The sequence below is a fragment of the Anser cygnoides genome, chromosome 33 (assembly GCF_040182565.1).
Source record: "Anser cygnoides isolate HZ-2024a breed goose chromosome 33, Taihu_goose_T2T_genome, whole genome shotgun sequence".
In the NCBI taxonomy this organism is placed as follows: Eukaryota; Metazoa; Chordata; class Aves; order Anseriformes; family Anatidae; genus Anser; species Anser cygnoides.
In genome coordinates this window covers 3,508,880-3,528,051 of record NC_089905.1, presented here as the reverse complement: position 1 = coordinate 3,528,051, position 19,172 = coordinate 3,508,880, and the positions used below count along the sequence as shown (strand labels likewise).

Genomic DNA, 19,172 nt, shown 5'->3' with positions numbered 1-19,172 from the left:
TTTCTTCTTCGGTCGCTATCAACGGGTCATCTATGTATTGCAACAGTGTCCCCTTTTTCTGAAGGGGTTTTCTAAGCTTCAAGATCACAGGCTAGTTGTTTCCCAAATACAGTGGGGCTGTTCTTGAACCCCTGTGGTAACATAGTCCAAGTAAGCTGACTTTTTCGTCCTCTATTAGGATTTTCCCATTCAAAGGCAAGGAGTTTCTGGCTTCGTTGCCACGGGCAGGCAGAAAAAGGCATCCTTTCAATCTAGTACCGTGAACCAAACTTGACTGTTTTCTAATTTTGTCAAAAAGTTATAGGGATTGGCTACTACAGGGTATACATCTTTTTTGTGGTCCTATTGATGTCCCTTAAATCCTGAACTATGCGATAGGTTCCATCTGCTTTCTAACTCGGCCTATATGGAGTGTTATATTCTGACTCGCATTCAGTAATAGTCCATATTTAAGAAAGTTATTGATTATTCCTTCCATTCCCCTTCTGTCTTCCACCTTTACTGGGTATTGCTTTTAGCATACCTTGGGAGCATTTTCCTTTTTTTTTTTTTTTAATTTTTTTTTACAGGCACTACATTCTTTGCTCCCCCAGGTATTCCTGTAGCCCAAACTCCCAGATACATTTGGTTCATGATTACATCCATTCAGGGAGTCCTATCTAGAGCTTTCTCTGGAGTCACCAGGAATAGATTTCAGAGTTTAATATGTTACCTTTATTTCCATTTTCCCTTGTCCAAAAGAAATCTTTGCATCCAATTTTTCCAGCAAGTCCCTTCCTAATAAGGGCCTTGGCGAATTGGGCAAGTATAAAAATTGATGTATTCAACTCATTTTTCCCCAATTTAAATTTCAAGCACTGAAAAAAAAAAAAAAATCAACAAAAAACACCTTTTCCTGTTGGCCAGTTGCTCCTATTACATTTACAGACTCAGCACTTTTCCAGAATCAATTTTTGGATTAACACAGAGAAAGAGGCTCCCGTAACCAACAAAAAATCCAAGCCTCTCTCTTCGTTCTCTAGCTTCATTTCTCTAGCTTGTTAGTAATAGGCAATAAATCTTACTGTCTCCCTATGCTGAGTCTGTTTTGCCCGTCACAATAATTGTTGACCGATCTCCCTGTCCTTCTCTCAACCCTTGAGCCCTTTTTTATTGTATTTCTCCCCCTTTCCCTTTGAGGAAGGGGAGTGAGGGAGTTGTTGTGGTGGAGCTTGGCCACCCACCCAAGTAAAACCACCACACCTCTAGTAACCTCTAAGAGCATTCTAGAAGTCTACCTGGAAAACCCAGCAGATGCTAGAGTGCACTGGGGAGTGTTGTGAGGTCTCCAGGGGTCACAAGAGCACACCCATGAGGCACTGGGATGCATGTCAGGTATGTTAAACAGCACTGGTGGGTGTGGGGGAGTGAACGAATGGCTGTATGGTGTTCAGATGCCTGCTGGGTTAACCACAAGATCCAGTCATGGCAGAAAGTCAGCCAGAGATCAAGAAGCTTTTGGACAACGCTGTCAGATATATGGTTTAATTTTTAGGTAGTCCTGTGTGAAGCCAGCTGTTAGACTTGACGATCAGTCCTTGTGAACCCCTTCCAACTCAGGATAGTTGCTGATGATCTCCGTGAACTTGGCCCAGATCCCATGAGCTGACCTGATGAGTCACAAAGCTGTGCACACATCTCATGCTGCTAGGAGAAGAACTTCAGGTGAAATGAGTTTTCTTGAATGGAGTGTCTCTAGAGGCCAAGTATCCTGGCTCTGATGCGCTAGCTGTAGCCAGGGTTTTAGATACCACGGTAGGCAGGCCTGGTTGGGGGAACATAGCTAAACAAGGCGTGTGCCCTGTCAAGCTCCTTATCTGGAAAGTACAGGCGCATCTTGTCCAGGAGATGGCCTGGCCAGAAGTTATTGTCGCTTGACTTTTGATTCTTATTCTTCTCAAGAGGCCTAGAGAAAAAGAAAGAAAAAAAGAAAAGAAAGAAAAAGGTAAGAGAGAGTGGCATGTTTTATGGAAATAAAATTCTCGGCAACTTCACTGCTATTACCAGTAATGGCAAATGCGAGCCTGACAAGAACCAGCTACTAGGACTTCTGGAAATCCCTGCCTGTCCTTCTTATACATGACTGACATTGGAAATGCCAACTTGCGAAGCTATCTTAAGAGCTGATGCGTTGCCTGTCACTGTAGTATATAAACTCTCTGAGATGAACTGGGAAGATTGTGCTCTATTTTGCAAAGTGTTTTTTCTCCTCAAAAGCTTCTCCAGTCTTGCAAAGTTGGATTCTTTAGGACTGCCTTTCTTCCACGAGCTCAGCTGTGAGGCTGAGTCTTTCTATTCAATCGGATTTGGGAATCACTTTGACTAAAGAAGACGCTGCAAGTGCTATGACCAAGCTGGCAGTGGACATCCCAGTTTCATGGGTCAGGAAAGACCTTTGCACACTCATGAACTCCTTGGACAGTACGAGTCTGAAGACAGCAGGGACAAGGACAGCAAAAGAACTTGGACTCGTTTGGGAAGAAAAGCTTTTGTGGGTGACCTGAGATGGAAGAAAAATTAGGGCAAACTGCCTCTGTTCTCAGGGCTGACATTGTGTCTATGTCCAGAAAACATGCATCTCCAGATCCTACAGATAAATGTTGAGATGCAAAGAATGTTGCTCCGTAAAACAGATCTGCCACCTGCATCTGACTTTCCTCCTGCAACGTTTAGTAACGTTCTGAAGGGTCAGTTTTCTAGAGAAACAGAGGAACTGAGGTATAATGGGAGGAAAATAAGCACTGCCCTACTAGGAGCAGCTGGCTGCTGGCTGCACGCTTCTGCAGCGGGCTGCTTCTGCCCCTGACTGGGGAGCTTCTCCAGGCATCCACAGCTGGATTCTTTGGGATTGCCTTTCTTATGCAAGAAAAAACGTTCTCTGAGGGGATTTCCAAGAAGTGCTGGGTTGGCCTGACGAGGACCGTCTTAGGTGAGAAGTTCTGTCATCTCTGCAGATTGGGAGTACAGAGAAACTGTTCGCCAGCACCACTGCAACCCCGCAAGTCAGCACAAACACAGCCGTGGCCGTGTAGCTGAGAAGAGATCTCGCTCTCTCTCTGCTATCGCTCGCTGCTCCCTTGCAGCATCCTAATGTTTCACTTCAGTACCTCAGTACCACCTCTGATGCAGTGGGAGCTGATGCACAGCAGGGCAGCAGGAAGGGACTGATCATAAGCCCTCTTTGAACCAACCTTTTTTCTGCCTCTTTGGCCTGTTTTCCTGATGCACTTTTTGACTTGGACATGCTCAGAGAAGATGTGGCGTCAGCATGTCCTGTGCTGTAGTATCCTCCAGGCTGCCTGATCTTCCTCACGTCTTCTCCTTCTTTGATGATCTTGTCTCCTGGGTGCAGCAGGCCTGTTGACAAAGCGCACAGAGAAGAGCAACGGTGTATGGACAGCCAATGCTGAATATATTTATCCAAGAAAACTCTGTTCTCCTGTTGCCCCAAGCCTGTCCCCGTGCTGTCTCTCCCCATCCGATCCAGGTCACCTCTGGGTTTGGTCAGTGATACTGACCAGGAGGGGAAAGAAAAGACGTCCCCACTCTGGAAAGGAGGAAGACATGATGGCCCAGCAAGTACTGAGAGGACACGATGGCCCTGGCCAACTTCACATGGGGCCTCTTCCCGCATTCTCTGCCCTGGGCTCAGGAGCCCCATTTCAGCTCAGCCCTTGGCTCACGTTGCAGGTATAGCAGTGTCCAGCTCTGACACAGCTGTGCCACAGCTGTGCCTGGCCATGGACCTGCCGAACCTGACCATGGTCTGGCCTCCCTGCTTGACCTTGCACCTGCCCCATCACCATGAGCTTGCCTCATTAGCTGCACTTGTGTTTGGTCCTGGCTACCAGTCCAGGGGGACGTGGCCCTGGCTGCTCTGTAGCGCTCTTTGCTAGCTCAGCCCTGCTCTGGCCCTGCTGATGGTATCGCTGATCCTAACCAGCAGCATCTGCCGTGGCCCTCCAAGGGCTGCAAACATTCTCCATCAGCAGTGCCCCACCCTGAACATGCATCGTGCTTCTGGGTCTTGGGAAGAGGCATGAGCATGTCAGGCTTAGTACGTTCACATTAGTACGTTCCTTGCTCTTTGCTTTACCTCTTTGCAGCGCTTTGTCAGTGAGACAAATGTTACGCTCCTTGCACAGCTTGGAGCAATTCAGATAGCTCACAACGGCATTTCTGCGATACCGGTCAACCAGTGCTCCCATGTCACCCTCTGTAGTTGATGGCAGGCAGTGTTCATCAACAGGTGCATCCCCAGATCTCACCAGCCGACACTTTTCTTTCCATTCTATCGGGCTGTCTTTGATCTGCAAGTAAAGGAATGGTCCCCGTTAGCTTTCAGTGAGGCCCTGGAGTTGCTACATTCCCTTTGGAGAAACTACAGGCAGGGATCCATCTCAGAAGTGTGTGTAGATGGGACTCAGCACCCTGCGATGGGACCAAGCACTTATCCGGGAGTACCATTCCCTTCCAGTGCCAGGCCCGCAGGCGGGTGCTCCCTAGAGCACCAGGCAGAAGAGCAGCATACTGGACATAGGTGCCCCAGATGAAAAAAGTCTCCCAGCCACCATCTTTTTCTGATTGTGTCAGGTTGACTAGAGCTCAGATGACTCCATCCCCACACCTAAACGTCGCTTCAACTCCCATTTCTTGCCACTTCAGTTACCCAGAAAAGAGTGTTTACATCACCAAAGTGTTCAGAAGCCAAACCAGTTGTTTGAGACAGCTTGTAGCATCTCAGCTGTGAGGCACTATGTGGTCAAGGGACTACCTGACCTTCTACTCTGAGAAGTTAATATTCAGAACAATCTCCAACCTTGTCCTTTGCTGCCCACCCCACATTCGCAAGCACGTAGAGGTGCGCCTTTTTTCCTGCCACAGTACCTTCTCCAGCCGTCTCCTCTCTCTTGAGCGTTTTCCAATCTCTTCCATTTCATCACAGTTTAAATGTCGCCGGCCTGGCTCAATGTTGACTGGGGGCACTTCCAAGAGTGTTAGCTTTTCTTTGGGCTCGGTAGGAGAGCAAGGCTTCGTCCCCACAGCTTTGTCCCCAGCAGAAGGTGGAGAAGTGGCAGCTTTGCAAGCGTTTCTCCGGACCTGAGGCTGTACATCTACAGCAGTTTAAAAAGCAAACAAATGAAAAGCTCAGAGAAACCCTGTTAGACAGTAGCAGAAATAAAAAACAAGACTGATCAATGTTTATAAGGCAAAAAGCTCTGGCATTTTGTGCAGTCTGGAGCACCCAACAGATGACGGTCTTTGAATGGAAGCATCCTTTAGCTTTCAATCCAGGCATACGTATTACAGACTACTCCCATCTCCGCTTTGCCCCATTCTGTTTCACGCTCACAATACATGTTTAGTCTACAAAACAATTAGTACAACAACACAGCAGCAAAACGCCTCTTCTCTCCAAGATGTGAAACCTTCAGACAAAAATGACACGGGTACCATGGCAAGCCTTCAGGTTTGGGCTAGGTTTTAAAGAGTAGGACCTTTGAATCTGCATTATCCAGCTGCCCTCAACAGCTGGAGAAAGGGTCTGCTTCTGATCAGCCGGATGATCAACGCTAACCAATAAAATACAGTACAGGAGGTTAAACCTCAGGGTTCAGATTCCGAGTCAAACCGAAAAGACCGGATAAGCTGTCTCCCACAAACGGGCTGAGTATTGCACTTCCCCTGGATTCTTTAGCTTCTCCCCAGAGGTCTCCTTTCAGCAACCCCGTTGCAGGACAGTAGTGGCAAGGAGCCATATTCTGGACTCACTTTGGCATTCCCTAATGCCACCTGTGTACTTTTAGGGCATCTGTAAGGATATAGAGAGAGATTCCCAGCCCAGGGTTCTCCTCTCACCTTTGCTGGTCTCTTTGGGCTGTCCTTTCCTCATTTCCAGCCATTGCTTTTGACATTCCATCAGCTCTTCACTGCTTATATAATTCCCCCGTTTTGAAGAAGTCAAGAAGATGACCACATCCTCCAGTTCCTTGTCACTGATGGGAACTTTTGCCTGGCAACCAAAACAGAAGACGACAGTGTGATCAATAAAAAAACAAGGCTTGGCCCAGAGTAGGGGGGATGAGCTTTGCTGTTGTTTTAAATGCTTTTTCAGAAAAGGCACAGAGGCAACCTGTTGAGCTTTAAGCTTTACAGGAGTTTACCAAGCACTGAAAAATTTACCGGTCTTCTGCTGGCCTCTGCTGAGCTCTCAGTTTTCAGTGTGCCAAACTTCTCAGCCATCTGGGCGTCAAGAAGCTAATTTGGCTTGGAACAGAATACCAGAAAACACCTGAACTGCTAAACCCTAACAGACCTGGACATGCTCTTGACAGTTCTGTACCGCTGCAGCCTGTGGAAAGTGAGGCTCAGCATGAGCTCTGCTGTGCCAACAGGTACTAAAAGGCAGTGCAGCGGGCAGACATATGAAACTGGTCAAGGAAAGACCAAGTATCACCACGAGGAAACTTGATGCCACTTCAGGCCACGTTACTCAGCACTGACTGTCTTTAGAGACTATGAGGCAATGAGTTTCACTCCCTCCTGGGACTCAGTCTGGGTGACACCTCGCATCCCTGCAGCCTTCCCTTCCCTCTTCCCTTCAACATTTCACTGGCTGTGGGAGCCATCCTCTGAGAGTAACACAAGAGAAGTTGGAGCTTTTCCAGTTCTCTGGGTTGGCATGCAGCAAAACAAGGCAAAGTTGCAGCAGTTCCTTACTTTTCTCTTCCCTACATACCTCCTTGATGACTTTAATGAAGTCTGCTCTCATGATCTTTCTCTGTTCCATTCCAGCCTTTCTGAAGATGTCTACCATTGTCAACTTCTGTTGTTGTAGGAGGTTATGCAGTTTGAGAAGAGCTTGAGGGTATGGTGCACGAATAAGGGGAAGGCTACCCTTCTTCCGGGTCTGGCTCCTTGTTGGTGGTGAGCACTGAAAAGGAATTAGAAAATACCCTCAAATCACCGTTATCCAGAATCACTGTGCCAGCAGATGCAGAAGTGGCTGGGATAAAGCAGTGTCACGCTGCCGACGTATGAGCAGATGCTGAGGCCGTGGCACGGCCACAGGAGATGAAGTACAGTAATCCCAAGAGTGGCACAACACAAGGTATACTTACGTCTGGCCTGTCGGTCACGGCTGACTTGCTTTTAGCCCTCTGGTCTACTCCAGCTGCCATTATTCGTTTCCTGACTCTACTTTCCAGTCTGCTTAAGGTAGGTTTATGACTCAGCCATTTCTCAACATCTCCAAAGCTTTCCAGCTGAGATCGGAGTTGCTTCCTCTCCTGAATCCAAGCCTCCAGCTTTTGTAGATCATCTTTTGTATCACAGGTGATCTCTGGGGAGCTGAGGCTATCTTCTTCTTCCTGTAGCTGCTGAAAAACAGACAAATGACAGAAATCGGTGTCCTGAGTTGGTTTCAAACAGGGAGAGCCTGGTCTTGCCATACAGGGAGCAAAAACGAATGCGACATCTGGAGCATGGAGCAAACCTACTTGCTTTCCGTTTAAAGACAAACTTTGGATACAGTTTTCTCCAATGGTACAGTTTGAAACCCTGCTCCAAAACCACTTCTGGCTTGACATTAGTCAAACCATCAGCCGTATCCTCGCTGCTTGTGTTAGTACTTTAACAACAGATGAGCTTCTTACAAAACCTACTGTTGAGATCGCATTGGTATAATGGTTTTGGAGGGGACTTCCTGCTCTGAGGCTTTTCTGAGATAGAGATGGGAGGGGTGTCTGGGCCTGCCACCAATCCCAGGTGTATGAGAGCGCTGAGAAACAGCCATCGGGCAGTCACAGAACAGCATCAAGACACGTGCGTCCTGCCTCTTATCAAGGTGTTGGCTCCCTGCCCTGAAAGAGCAGCTGGAACAAAACGTCAGCTGTTACGCTCACGAAAAATGGTCTTAGTGCTCTTCATGTTAACTGAAGAGACCGGAAGTAACAGCTGCTCCTGGAGCTCTCCTGCAGCATGCTGCAGCTGGAGCTGCCTCAAGCCTCTGGACTCAAGTTCCAGGGCAGGGAAAAGGTGTCCTCCTGTCAAGGGACAGAGAGTGTGCTTCTGCCCTCACTCTGCTAGACTGCTCTTGGTGTCCCCTGGCTTCTACCAGGAATTCCTTCCTCATGGCAATGTGCCAGCGGCAATAAAAGCAACAGCCACGTGCCCTGCTCTCTAGAGGTGGCAATATTGCTGGGACTCAGAGACCTTCACAACTCAGCTTCACCCCAGCCAGCAAAATGCTACTCTGTGGGATGCTTTACAGGGCCTCCCGTACCTGGGCCATCCACATCTCATCCCTTTGTCTCTCATCTTGCTCTTCCAGCTCTTCTGGAAATGTGACCCTTTTTGCTTCTCTGGTCTCTTCTTTCTCCTTGCTGGCCACGGATGCCTCCAGTTTCCCTCCAGCCTGCATCCCCAGTACAGAGCGTGCTTCCTAGAGGAACCCAGAAATGCAATAGCAGCAGTTATTCATCTGGTTTTTTTCTTTTTCATTTTATTTTTATTTTTAATACTGTTCTTCTCTCCCTCATCTTCTCTATTTTTCCCTGAAGGTTCGTCAGCAATTTTTTGCTCCCAGGTTCTTACAGACGCAACCAGAAAGCCATTCTGTTATGACCAATGAGCTAACTCATGAACGAGCTATTTTTCAAAATGGGCCACTGCTTTTTTTCTTTCTTTCTTTCTTTCTTTCTTTCTTTCTTTCTTTCTTTCTTTCTTTCTTTCTTTCTTTCTTTCTTTCTTTCTTTCTTTCTTTCTTTCTTTCTTTCTTTCTTTCTTTCTTTCTTTCTTTCTTTCTTTCTTTTTTTTTCTGAAGTAAACTATGCCCAAATAAAGTTTCTGGCATGCTCCATGAAACTATGGATGTGAACAGGGGATTGCTAAGATTCAGAGAAATGCACATCTTTGAAATACTCAGAACAGAAAAATGGACATACAGTAAAGGGATCTTTTCACAATAAACATCTAAGTATTTAGCGCGTACATCCTTTTCCTAAGATACCCCCACATGATCATCTACAATCAAAAGAGACACAAAAATTATCTTGGTCCATGTTACATACCTGTCCTGTGTGTCTATGATCTTCAGAAGTAAGCAATGGCAATTTAAGCCTCTTGCAGGGAGTTTCTTTGTGCTGCCTTCCTTCTGGGTCTGGACATTCAGGGAACAGTCTGAAAATAAACACCAGCATGAGTCAGGAAGTGAATCTGAGTGCAGGAAGAGTTTCTTTTCTCCACCCTCTCTCCAAACTGAGAGACCAGGCTCATGGAAATCTAAAGAACCATGCGCATGACTCGCAGCTGCTGGGATAATGATCAGCATTAATCACCAAGAAGACCTCAACACTGGAAGCAGTCAGGAGATAAAGGAAGACACATAAGAGAGTCACAAGACACCGCAACACAATTCCCACAAGCACCTGTGAGGCACTTCCCATCCAGCAAGGCAATGCTCTGCATAGTGACGTGTGTTGAGGCAGGGCACGCTTGGACAGGGCAGAGCATCCCCCCCCACTCAGGAGAATAGCTCATCTGCCGGCTGTCTACCTACAGCTAAACCGCCGTGGTCTGCACCAGGCAGAAAGCTCTTTCTAGAAAGTCTGTGGCGACCCAGACTGAATGCCCGCTCAAAAAGGCAGCAGTTCAGGTCTCTGGATGCAGGGAGTGCCTGAGCCTGTCGCTGCCATCAGAGGGTGGCAGAGACTCCGTGTGTGTGTGAGGTGTGAGCAGGTGGATGACCTGGTCAGCCTGGTGGCAGAGCTCAGGGAGGAGGTGGAGAGGCTAAGGGCTATCGGGGAGTGTGAGCAGGAGTTAGACTGGTGGAGCAACTCCCTGCCAGGCCTGAAAGAAAGGCACCGGGGTGAGACACCCCAGCAAGTGGTGGACCCCCTGCCCTGTCGCTGTCGGGCAGAGGGAGGGACCTAGGAGATGAAGAGGAATGGGAACGGGTCCCTGCTCGGTGTCGCAGGGAACCCCTCTCCCTACCAGCTTTGCCTTCCCAGGCGCACTTACACAACACGTTTGAGGCCTTGGAGCTTGAGAGACTAGTGGGGGAGGATGTGTTTGAAAGTCCACCCAGGAGGTTGCCTAGGGCGAGGAAGTTGACTCCACACCTCAGGACTGCCTCCACCAAGAAAGAAAGAAGGGTAATCGTTGTAGGCAACTCCCTTCTCAGGGGAACAGAGGGCCCTATATGTCGGCCTGACCCTACCCGTAGGGAAGTCTGCTGCCTCCCTGGGGCCCAGGTCAGGGACATTGCCAGAAACCTTCCCAACCTGGTTCGCCCCTCTGATTGCTATCCTCTATTGATAGTCCAGGCTGGCAGTGATGAAATTGCTGAGAGAAGCCTGGAGGCTATCCAAAGGGATTTCAGGGGACTGGGGCGGTTAGTAGATGGAGCGGGAGTACAGGTGGTGGTTTCCTCCATCCCTACAGTGCAAGGGAAGGGTACAGAGTGGGTACTCCCACATGCCCAGTGATAGGACGAGGGGGAATGGGCTAAAGTTGCGCCAGGGGAGGTTTTGTTGGATATTGGGACAAACATCTTTACGGAAAGGGTTGTCAGGCACTGCGTTGGGATGCCCAGGGAAGTGGTTGAGTCACCGTCCCTGGAGGTCTTCAAAAGACGTTTAGACGTAGAGCTTAGTGATATGGTTTAGTGGAGGACTTGTTAGTGTTAGGTCAGAGGTTGGACTAGGTGATCTTGGAGGTCTCTTCCAACCTCAATGATTCTGTCGTTCTGCGATTCAGTATAAGGGCCAGTTCTCTTCAATGTCTTTATCGATGATCTGGATGAGGGGATCGAGTGCACCCTCAATAAGTTTGCAGACGACATCAAGTCAGGTGCAACCAGCACCTGACTTCAGAGCAATCTGAGCAACCAGCTCTGACTTCAGAGCTGATCACACTTGCAGCAGCCCACTGGACTGAGACCTCCTGAGAAGTAGGATCCTATAAAGCATGCCACACAAGCACAAGAGCATGAGGCCACTCTAACAAATCCTTTACATCTCACCTGCCAGGAGGCTCTTTTGCCTTTGTTTTCTCCTCTGCTTCTTCCTTCACTTTAGCTGTGGCCAACGTGTTTGGAGAAAGTCTCCTTCGCAATCGCAGAAGTTGTAATGTATGAAGAGACGCTGTAAACACAAAAGGAGAAAACCTCTCAGGACATCAGGCACAGATCTGCTCTGCAATGTTATAAGCTAGTTGAGGTATCCCTGTGACTCCTTCTGAGACCTGTTTTCCAGAAGATTGCAAGCCCTTTCCTGACACCAGGTCCCATCTGACCTTTGATATCCACAGTGCTGCATTACTCCTTTTGGTGTGAGCTTTCTACTGCTGCAGCAAGTCCATCCCCTCTGAACAGTGGGGGTTTTGCGGGGAGACGCATTTTGGTGCCTAACAATCTCTTTTGGGGCAACAATTTCTTGGAGCGGCATAAATGGTTTTTATACACAGGCTTTCTATCCTGGTGCATTCAACTCAAGCACATTATATCTGTGATATTCACGAGGAATTAAGAATGAGGAGTTCCCAGCTTTAGAGGAGAACCAAAGTTTTGGCACAGCTTGGCAACCTTTGTGCACTGTTCTCTACACAATTTTTCTCTCATCAAATGACAACATGGTGATTCAAAGGGGTGTGCCCAACCCCTCAGTCTCCCACAACTCAAGACGGAGTTTGTTATTCACGGTGCTAGTGGACTTGCCAAACATTTACTCCCTCCTGCACAAACAAACCCATAAAATGGAAGAGAGGCACTCTTTGGCACGTAATGCAGGGGAAAAACATCCTTCAGCACTATCTTGTTCAAAATGTGTCCCTTGAGATTTACCAGGAGGGTAAACAGAGGCACAGAGGGTGCCTCTGCTATCCCAGGCATCTCACTGTAACCTGAGTGCCAAGCACCCCCCAGTGAGGACAACAGGGAAAGGCACAAACCTCCACCAGCAGTCAGTCATTAACATTACCTTGTTCATCAAGCATCTCTTCCTCTGCAAGATGCTCCCTAGCAAGCCGAGGTACCGCCTTAATCTCAAACCTGGAAATAGGAAGAAGGCAGCATTCTGTGAAAAGGGCTCCTTTGCCAGATTAATGTCAAGGTATCTGTGGGGAGTCCAACACATGCCCTAAACCATTCAAACTGAGCAGTGCTGGCCTCGGGAACAGCTCAGCTGCCCCTCGCTAGACAGAGGTTTGGGTTTTTATTTTGCCCCAGTGCTCCTGTGTCATCCTGACACAAGAAGGCATTTCAGAGTTCCTTTGATTGACACGAGTTTCACAAAAGACATGGAAACATCACAGACAGAGGACAAGCATAGATCTGGTCCTTGTTCCACCTGCTAAGAGATCCTGTCCGTGTTGCATTCAAAACAACAGAAATATTAGGATCTTACTTCTTTTAGATATTTTGGCAGTTTTAACCACATAAAAGAGAAGAAGCAGATGAAACATTAGGTGAGTTGCTTCAACGCCTCTGCAGAGCAAACCAGTTGCCTCTGACTGGAGTAACGGTAAAATGCAGAACACAGTCAGTAACTGAGGATGATGCATAAGTCCAAGCTAAGCAAAAGCAAGGATGAAATTAACTGCAAAACAGTAATTTGGAAGAGCACTACCGATCATGAGCTGAGCACACGTGAGTGTGCACAGAGAAGGGTTGCAGGAACAAATATACTCACTGAGGGAGCAGGTGGGCACGGCCAAAATGGCTTGGAAAGAGGGCAGTTTCTTTGTCCAGTCTGACCAACTTTTTCTGCAGCAGGGACAGAAACATCTGACATCAGTCCAAGGAAATGATCTCAACAGTCACAGAGGCCTTTCTATAGCTCCACGAATTCACTGCCTCTCAGCAAACTTCTTGACAAGCGCCTCAGCCAGTTAAAACACACTGCACAGCACATGATCTGCTAGGGTGAGGAACACTGCCAACCTTTTCACAAGGACCGTAGTTAACAGCCTCAGCCTGTGAACAAGTCAACGGAGCAAACACAAGGGAAGGCCCATCGTGAGCCCCGGCTTCCAGCTGCTGCTTTCAGTGGGGTCACTTGCTTTAACTATTCCTGAATGCAGCGCAAATGGGTCAGAGCTGGTTTTATCCCCAGAGTTCTTCATAGGAGTCAGAGGATTGCATTGGCAGCGTGGAGGAACACAGAGACCAGACCTTTTCTGCTGGGTCAGGAGAACCACACCAACGGCCTGCCTGCAGCCAAAAGGGCCTGGTGTCCTTGTGCCTCAGCCTCACACCCGCAGCGGGGGGGACATCATCAGCCTAGCCGTTGCTTTGGCTTTTTTCCTATTTATGGCGAGGCCCTTCCAGGGCTATCCTTTGCCCAGCAACGATACGACTGCACGCATTGCCAGCAGTCATACAGCAAATAAAAGAAGGAAAACAAAAAGCTTTCACTGCGATGGACTGTGCCTAGCTCCAGCGTCCTGGCAGCTCACAGCTGCCAGCAGGGCTCAGTGCCCCCAGCCTTTGATGGGGCTTCAAACCCTCTCTAAGTAGGACTGCAGAAACAATAAACTTACAGCGACCAGCTTCTCTACCACGTATGTGGACTTGTTGAGACTGTGTAAAAACTCTTCAGAAAATGTCATTTTCACTCTTTGCCCTCGGATAGCAAGAGTGCCAACATCCTTTAACGTGAAGTCCGTGTCTTCCCTATTTGTGAGGATGCGGTAGAAGTATTGCAAGGTCTCCTCCAAACAGCTCTGCACAGTTTCCTTGGTGTAGGGGACGTTCAAGCGTATATTCTCATAGCTCAGCACCACTATCTTCATATCATCTGGAAAAAATGAGGAACAATGCAACCTGCACTGCAGTTGAGCAGATTCAAACAAAGTGCCAGGAGCTTCCAGCTCAAACATGCTGCTGTAGCTGCCGTCGTCTAAGCCTGGTACGACTCCTTAAAGCAGCTGATGTATGCTCCCCCTCAAGATAAACTGAAATCACTCCATCAATGTACCAAGTGCACAGCTGTGACTCCTCAGCCCAACAACCTCAGCCGTCCGCGGAACGCAGGAGGAGGAGGCGAGAAGAATGCGGCTGGTTCCCATGCAAAGAGCCCAGGCTCAGTGCACTCCTGGTCTGGGGAGACCTGCCTCGCACTGAGACAGGCAAGCACAAGAACTCTTCCAGACAGTTCTGGACAGTCCCTGTGGCCTTCAAAACTGAGGACCAAATGTCTCTGCTTTTGGTACCAGAGCCCTTTACCCCGGGGCTGCCCGACGGAAGTTCCTATCCAGGAGAAGCTGGGAGCCATTGGAAAGAGAAGAACCACCCCAAATGAAGCACCAAGCTCTCAGTGCTGCGCAGGTCTCATCCATGGCACACTGTAGCCAAAGCAATGGCAGCAGTCGACAGAAATTACAGCAAATCTGGCCATTGATGGCTTTCTATGCCAGCCGTCTTTTCTGTCTCTCAGGGCCTTCCGATGGCATCTGAGCTGTCTATCAGCACTTCTAAACAGCAATCAGCACAACCCCTTAATAGATGTACACATGGGAAAACAAGACTTTAATTGGTATTCTTACCAGGAACACGTACACAACGGTGTTTCAGCTCACGAATCTGTCCAAGAGTCTTGGACAGCGAAAACACAGGTCTCCGAAATGTGAGCACCTGGCCGTTTTCAAAAGATAACCATTTTTTAATATGGAATGTCCCCAGTCCTGTTACAGTGACGGCCCGAGGCTGGTAAAGAAAAGAAGGGGAAGCATGTTTAAGTTGGAAAACAGAGTGAGGACTTGTGACATCTTGCAAGGGGGTGCCCTGTGCCCTGCCCACTCCTAATGCGGCATGGGGTAAGATGGGGGAGCTGGGAAAGCTCATGAGAGCTGAGTATGCCCACATACTCAGGGCATTTTCTCTCCCTTTCCTTTGCCCCTCAAGAAAATATGCGGTGAAGTAAAGCAGGTGGAGGAGGTCTAGCCCATCCTTCAGCTAGGTCCCTTCCAGCAACTGGGGATAACCCTGGAAGCATCCCCAGCTGTCTGTTTGCTCTCTCCACTCTGAGAGCGAAGAACAGAGAAGCCCCCAGCAAGTTCTGAACACATTTTCCTGCCGTTTTATATCTTCGATATAAATATGAATACTTGATTTTTTGTTTGGTTGGTTTTAATTATTATAATTATTTATAATAATATATAAATTTACGGAGAAACTGGTCTTTGGCACACTTGGGGCACATCTGTATGTGTCAGTGCGGCTCTGGGAAGAGCAATGGCACTTCCTGGCACAGGGCTGCCAGGACTTACTGAAGCCGTGGGGTGAGGGGAGGGGTAGGGTGCAGTCCCACCTTTGTCAGCATGAGCAATTGCTGAACCTGCTTGGACACACCACCCCAAATCGTGACGACATCTGGAAAGCAAGGGGACGACATGTCAAGCTCGAAGTCAGCAAGTCCATGGCCCATCAGCACATTTCTTAAAAGGCGTTTGCAGATGCAGGTATGATCTGACACAGCTCCCAGGATGAACCCATCTGTGACTCTGGCTGAATTTTTGACTGATATCAGTCTAACAGCCCTGCCACGCCCCAGGAAAGGTCTGCAGCTGCAGGAGCTATTAAAAGGGTTTTGGACAAGGGAATGCAGCCTGTAGGCATCTGAAATGGGAGGGCCTCTCTTAGCGCTAAGCCTTTTCTGAGAGCCATGAGGCACAGGAGGCTGCAGCAGGAAGGAGCCACAGGCAGGGAGGGGCTCAGCTCCTCCGTGAGAGGCCTTGTTGAAATGCTGAAAAGTCAGCAGATTTCCTCCTGACACGTGTATTTCTGGCAGTTTCTTGGGAGCCCATCAGGAACCTCAGCCCTCTTCCAACCGTGCACGCATCTTTCCGGTCAGAGCCAGATGTCCACGTGTGACCCACCAGCAAGCGGAACCCGGCCACAGGACTGCCACCACGGACAGGGCAGGAGGCCACACACACAGCACCCTTGAGGCCTCCCCCGCAGACAGGGAGCTCGCTTTCCACAATTTGTAGAGTTCATATTAGTCTGTAGCTACACTCATAAGAGGTCCCAAATGCCTTACCATTGACAGAAAGCTTCTTGAGAGTGGGAAACGTGACCTTGGTGCAGCCCTCAACCTCACTGCAGCGCTCAATGTTGGTGATTAGCGCTTCCAGGTTTGTCATGATCCTGCTTTGGGTCAGCACGTGAGGCTAGAGAGTGAAAGATCTGTGATTTTTCCTACTAGGAAACACTCTCTTTTTGATGTCCTCTGTGCTTCACCAAATAGCTCCTGCACCGTCCTACGCCTCCCTTTGTCCTCTGAGACTCTGAGCTACAGGAGAGACTTCTCGTGTCCTCCAGAGAAAACTGGATGCAAGAGCCTCCTTCAGCGCCCGAGCTCACTGAGGCACTGACAGAGAGGGCCTGGCGCGCTGTGGCATAAGGGGAGCTGCCATTGTGATGCGGAGGTGTCCCTTTGTGACCTGCGCTCAAGCCAGAGGGGTGCAGAGCCACTCCTTAACACAGCCCCTGTGGCCCAGCCAACTCGCTGGGCCCTGCAGCAGGAAGGGGGTTGCACGTTAGGGAACTGCTCCCCCACACACACACCCTCTCCTCACTCCCCAACGAGGCTGTGGGACAGGAAGAGCCTCTGAGATGTCACCAAAAGGAGGACACTGGGGAACACAGAACCACAGAAGGGTTAAGCTTGGACGGGACCTCTGGGTTCATCTGGTCCAAGCCCTGCTCAGGCAAGGCCACCGAGAGCCCCTTGCCGAGGACCACGTTCTGGTGGCTTTTCAGTATCTCCAAGGACAGAGGCCAGGCCCTTCAGCACCCTGGTGGCCTTCATGGGACTCTCCCCAGTAGGCCCCGGCCTCTCCCGTACTGGGGAGCTGTCCTGGTTTTGGCTACGATAGAGTTAATTTTCCTTCCTAGTAGCTGTTAATGTGCCGTGGTTTTGATTTAGGATAATAATCATGTTGATAACATGCTGATGTTTTAATTGTTGCAGAGCAGTGCTTGCACTAAGCCAAGGACTTTTCAGCTTCTCGCTCTGTCCTGCCAGCGGGCAGGCTGGGGTGCAGCAGGAGCTTGGAGGTGACAGAACCAGGACAGCTGACCTAAACTGGCCAAAGGGGTGTTCCATACCACATGATGTCTTGCTGAGCAAATAATAAGGGGTGGCTGGCTGGGGTGGGGGGACCACTGCTCAGGGAGGGGCGGGGCATCGGTCAGCGGGTGGTGAGCAACTGCATTGTGCATCTCTGGATGCTCTGGCTCTGGAGCATCCCCAAATGTGAATGGAGGGGTCCCGAGAGCATCTGGTGGCAAACAGAGGGCTCTGGCGCATCCCTAGAAGCAAACGGGGGCACCCAGAGTGTCACTGACAGGAAAGGGAACACTGGAACATCCTTTATCTTGTTCCCTGTCTCAAGTCCCCCCTTTTCTTTATCCTAAGAAAATTCTTGTGCTTATAACACGCCTTCTTGATTCAAAGTTTTCAGAAAATTCTTACCACTTTCTACTTGGTGCTTGATTTGGTTACGCTTACAGGTTTCATCTAGTCCTTTCATACAGCACCAAAATGCACACTGTACCAATACACAGGTTAAGAATACTAGTAAAAGCAAGATCAATATTCCTACTAACAATTGCTTAAGCCAAGAAAAGTTGGGGAACCAAGAGGTCAGTTTGTTCCATAATTCTCAAACCCACGAGGTGTCAGCTTGAACTACCTTATGTAAGATCTTGGTCTTTTCCCAAATATTTTTGAGATCAGCCTCAATTCGTCCTGCCTCATTTACATACATACAGCAACTAATATTTATTAAAGTGCAAACTCCCCCCCTTGGGACACTAATAAAAGGTCTAGTGCCTAAAACGTTCTTATTGAGTTGTTCTAGTTGCTTGCCCAAAACTGTAATATGTTGTTGCAGCTATAGGTTTCCTGCTTGTGTTAGATCTTCTCCTTTGTATGGCATTTGGTAAGGCCTGCCATACAGTATCTCAAAGGGGCTTAGTTCTACCAGTACATACCGGTTTCTTGACAGATTTTAGCAATCTGTTTTTTTATCAAATGATTCATTTTTTTCACTCGGCCATTTGTGCGTAGTCTATACAGAGTGTGTTGGTGCCAGTCAATCCCCAGAACCACACCAAAGGCATATTTCGAATCTGTCCAAATGTTAATTCTTTTCCCTTTTGCCAGCTCAAGAGCTCTTACCAAGGCGATGATTTCAGCCTTTTGGGCTGATGTTTGTTATCGCATATCCTGTGGGGCAAAGTCCCTGGTGGACGAAGCTGCTGCCGTCTACATACCAACCCTCCGCATCTTCTAGGGGCGTTTCCTTTAAGTCTGGTCGGCTGAAGTATACCGCGTCCATGGTCTTGATGCAATAAACTCTGTTACTAAAGGAAGAGGCTGGGTTCACACTACTAATGCCAAAAAAAAAATAGTAAACTAATAGTCCATTCTACACATTCCTTTTCTTCTTCGGTCGCTATCAACGGGTCATCTATGTATTGCAACAGTGTCCCCTTTTTCTGAAGGGGTTTTCTAAGCTTCAAGATCACAGGCTAGTTGTTTCCCAAATACAGTGGGGCTGTTCTTGAACCCCTGTGGTAACATAGTCCAAGTAAGCTGACTTTTTCGTCCTCTATTAGGATTTTCCCATTCAAAGGCAAGGAGTTTCTGGCTTTCCGTTGCCACGGGCAGGCAGAAAAAGGCATCCTTTCAATCTAGTACCGTGAACCAAACTTGACTGTTTTCTAATTTTGTCAAAAAGTTATAGGGATTGGCTACTACAGGGTATACATCTTTTGTGGTCCTATTGATGTCCCTTAAATCCTGAACTATGCGATAGGTTCCATCTGCTTTCTAACTCGGCCTATATGGAGTGTTATATTCTGACTCGCATTCAGTAATAGTCCATATTTAAGAAAGTTATTGATTATTCCTTCCATTCCCCTTCTGTCTTCCACCTTTACTGGGTATTGCTTTTAGCATACCTTGGGAGCATTTTCCTTTTTTTTTTTTTTTTAATTTTTTTTTACAGGCACTACATTCTTTGCTCCCCCAGGTATTCCTGTAGCCCAAACTCCCAGATACATTTGGTTCATGATTACATCCATTCAGGGAGTCCTATCTAGAGCTTTCTCTGGAGTCACCAGG

The 19,172-nt window shown here is 48.4% G+C and overlaps 1 protein-coding gene across 3 annotated transcripts; it reads right to left on the bottom strand.

The window, feature by feature from the left end:
* Window positions 1-1,510: 1,510 nt before the first annotated feature.
* LOC136788081 (EF-hand calcium-binding domain-containing protein 12-like) lies at window positions 1,511-19,030 on the bottom strand. Of its 3 annotated transcripts, none has more exons than XM_066985909.1 (16): window positions 16,080-19,030; window positions 15,348-15,409; window positions 14,584-14,743; window positions 13,579-13,835; window positions 12,729-12,802; window positions 12,018-12,088; window positions 11,063-11,183; window positions 9,111-9,219; window positions 8,324-8,482; window positions 7,161-7,418; window positions 6,779-6,973; window positions 5,899-6,052; window positions 4,927-5,153; window positions 4,136-4,349; window positions 3,231-3,396; window positions 1,511-1,945 (listed from the first exon to the last, which is right to left on the bottom strand). In XM_066985909.1, the coding sequence occupies exons 1-16, from the start codon at window positions 16,180-16,182 to the stop codon at window positions 1,783-1,785; spliced, it is 2,493 nt and encodes an 830-aa protein (XP_066842010.1). In that variant the 5' UTR covers window positions 16,183-19,030; the 3' UTR covers window positions 1,511-1,782. The 3 variants fall into 3 exon arrangements, with proteins under 3 accessions (XP_066842010.1, XP_066842011.1, XP_066842012.1); XM_066985910.1 differs by having other exon boundaries at window positions 7,161-7,415; XM_066985911.1 differs by having other exon boundaries at window positions 18,225-19,028.
* Window positions 19,031-19,172: the final 142 nt, after the last annotated feature.

Bases quoted from the DNA above. Each gene is read 5' to 3' on its own strand.
- LOC136788081 (XM_066985909.1), bottom strand. From the start codon at position 16,182: ATGACAAACCTGGAAGCGCTAATCACCAACATTGAGCGCTGCAGTGAG. The intron at 5,154-5,898 runs GTGAGAGGAGAA...AAACTGCTGTAG, and splicing joins GCCCAAAGAGACCAGCAAAG to ATGTACAGCCTCAGGTCCGG. The intron at 1,946-3,230 runs GTTGGTTCAAAG...CTTTTTCTCTAG, and splicing joins GCCAAAGAGGCAGAAAAAAG to GCCTCTTGAGAAGAATAAGA.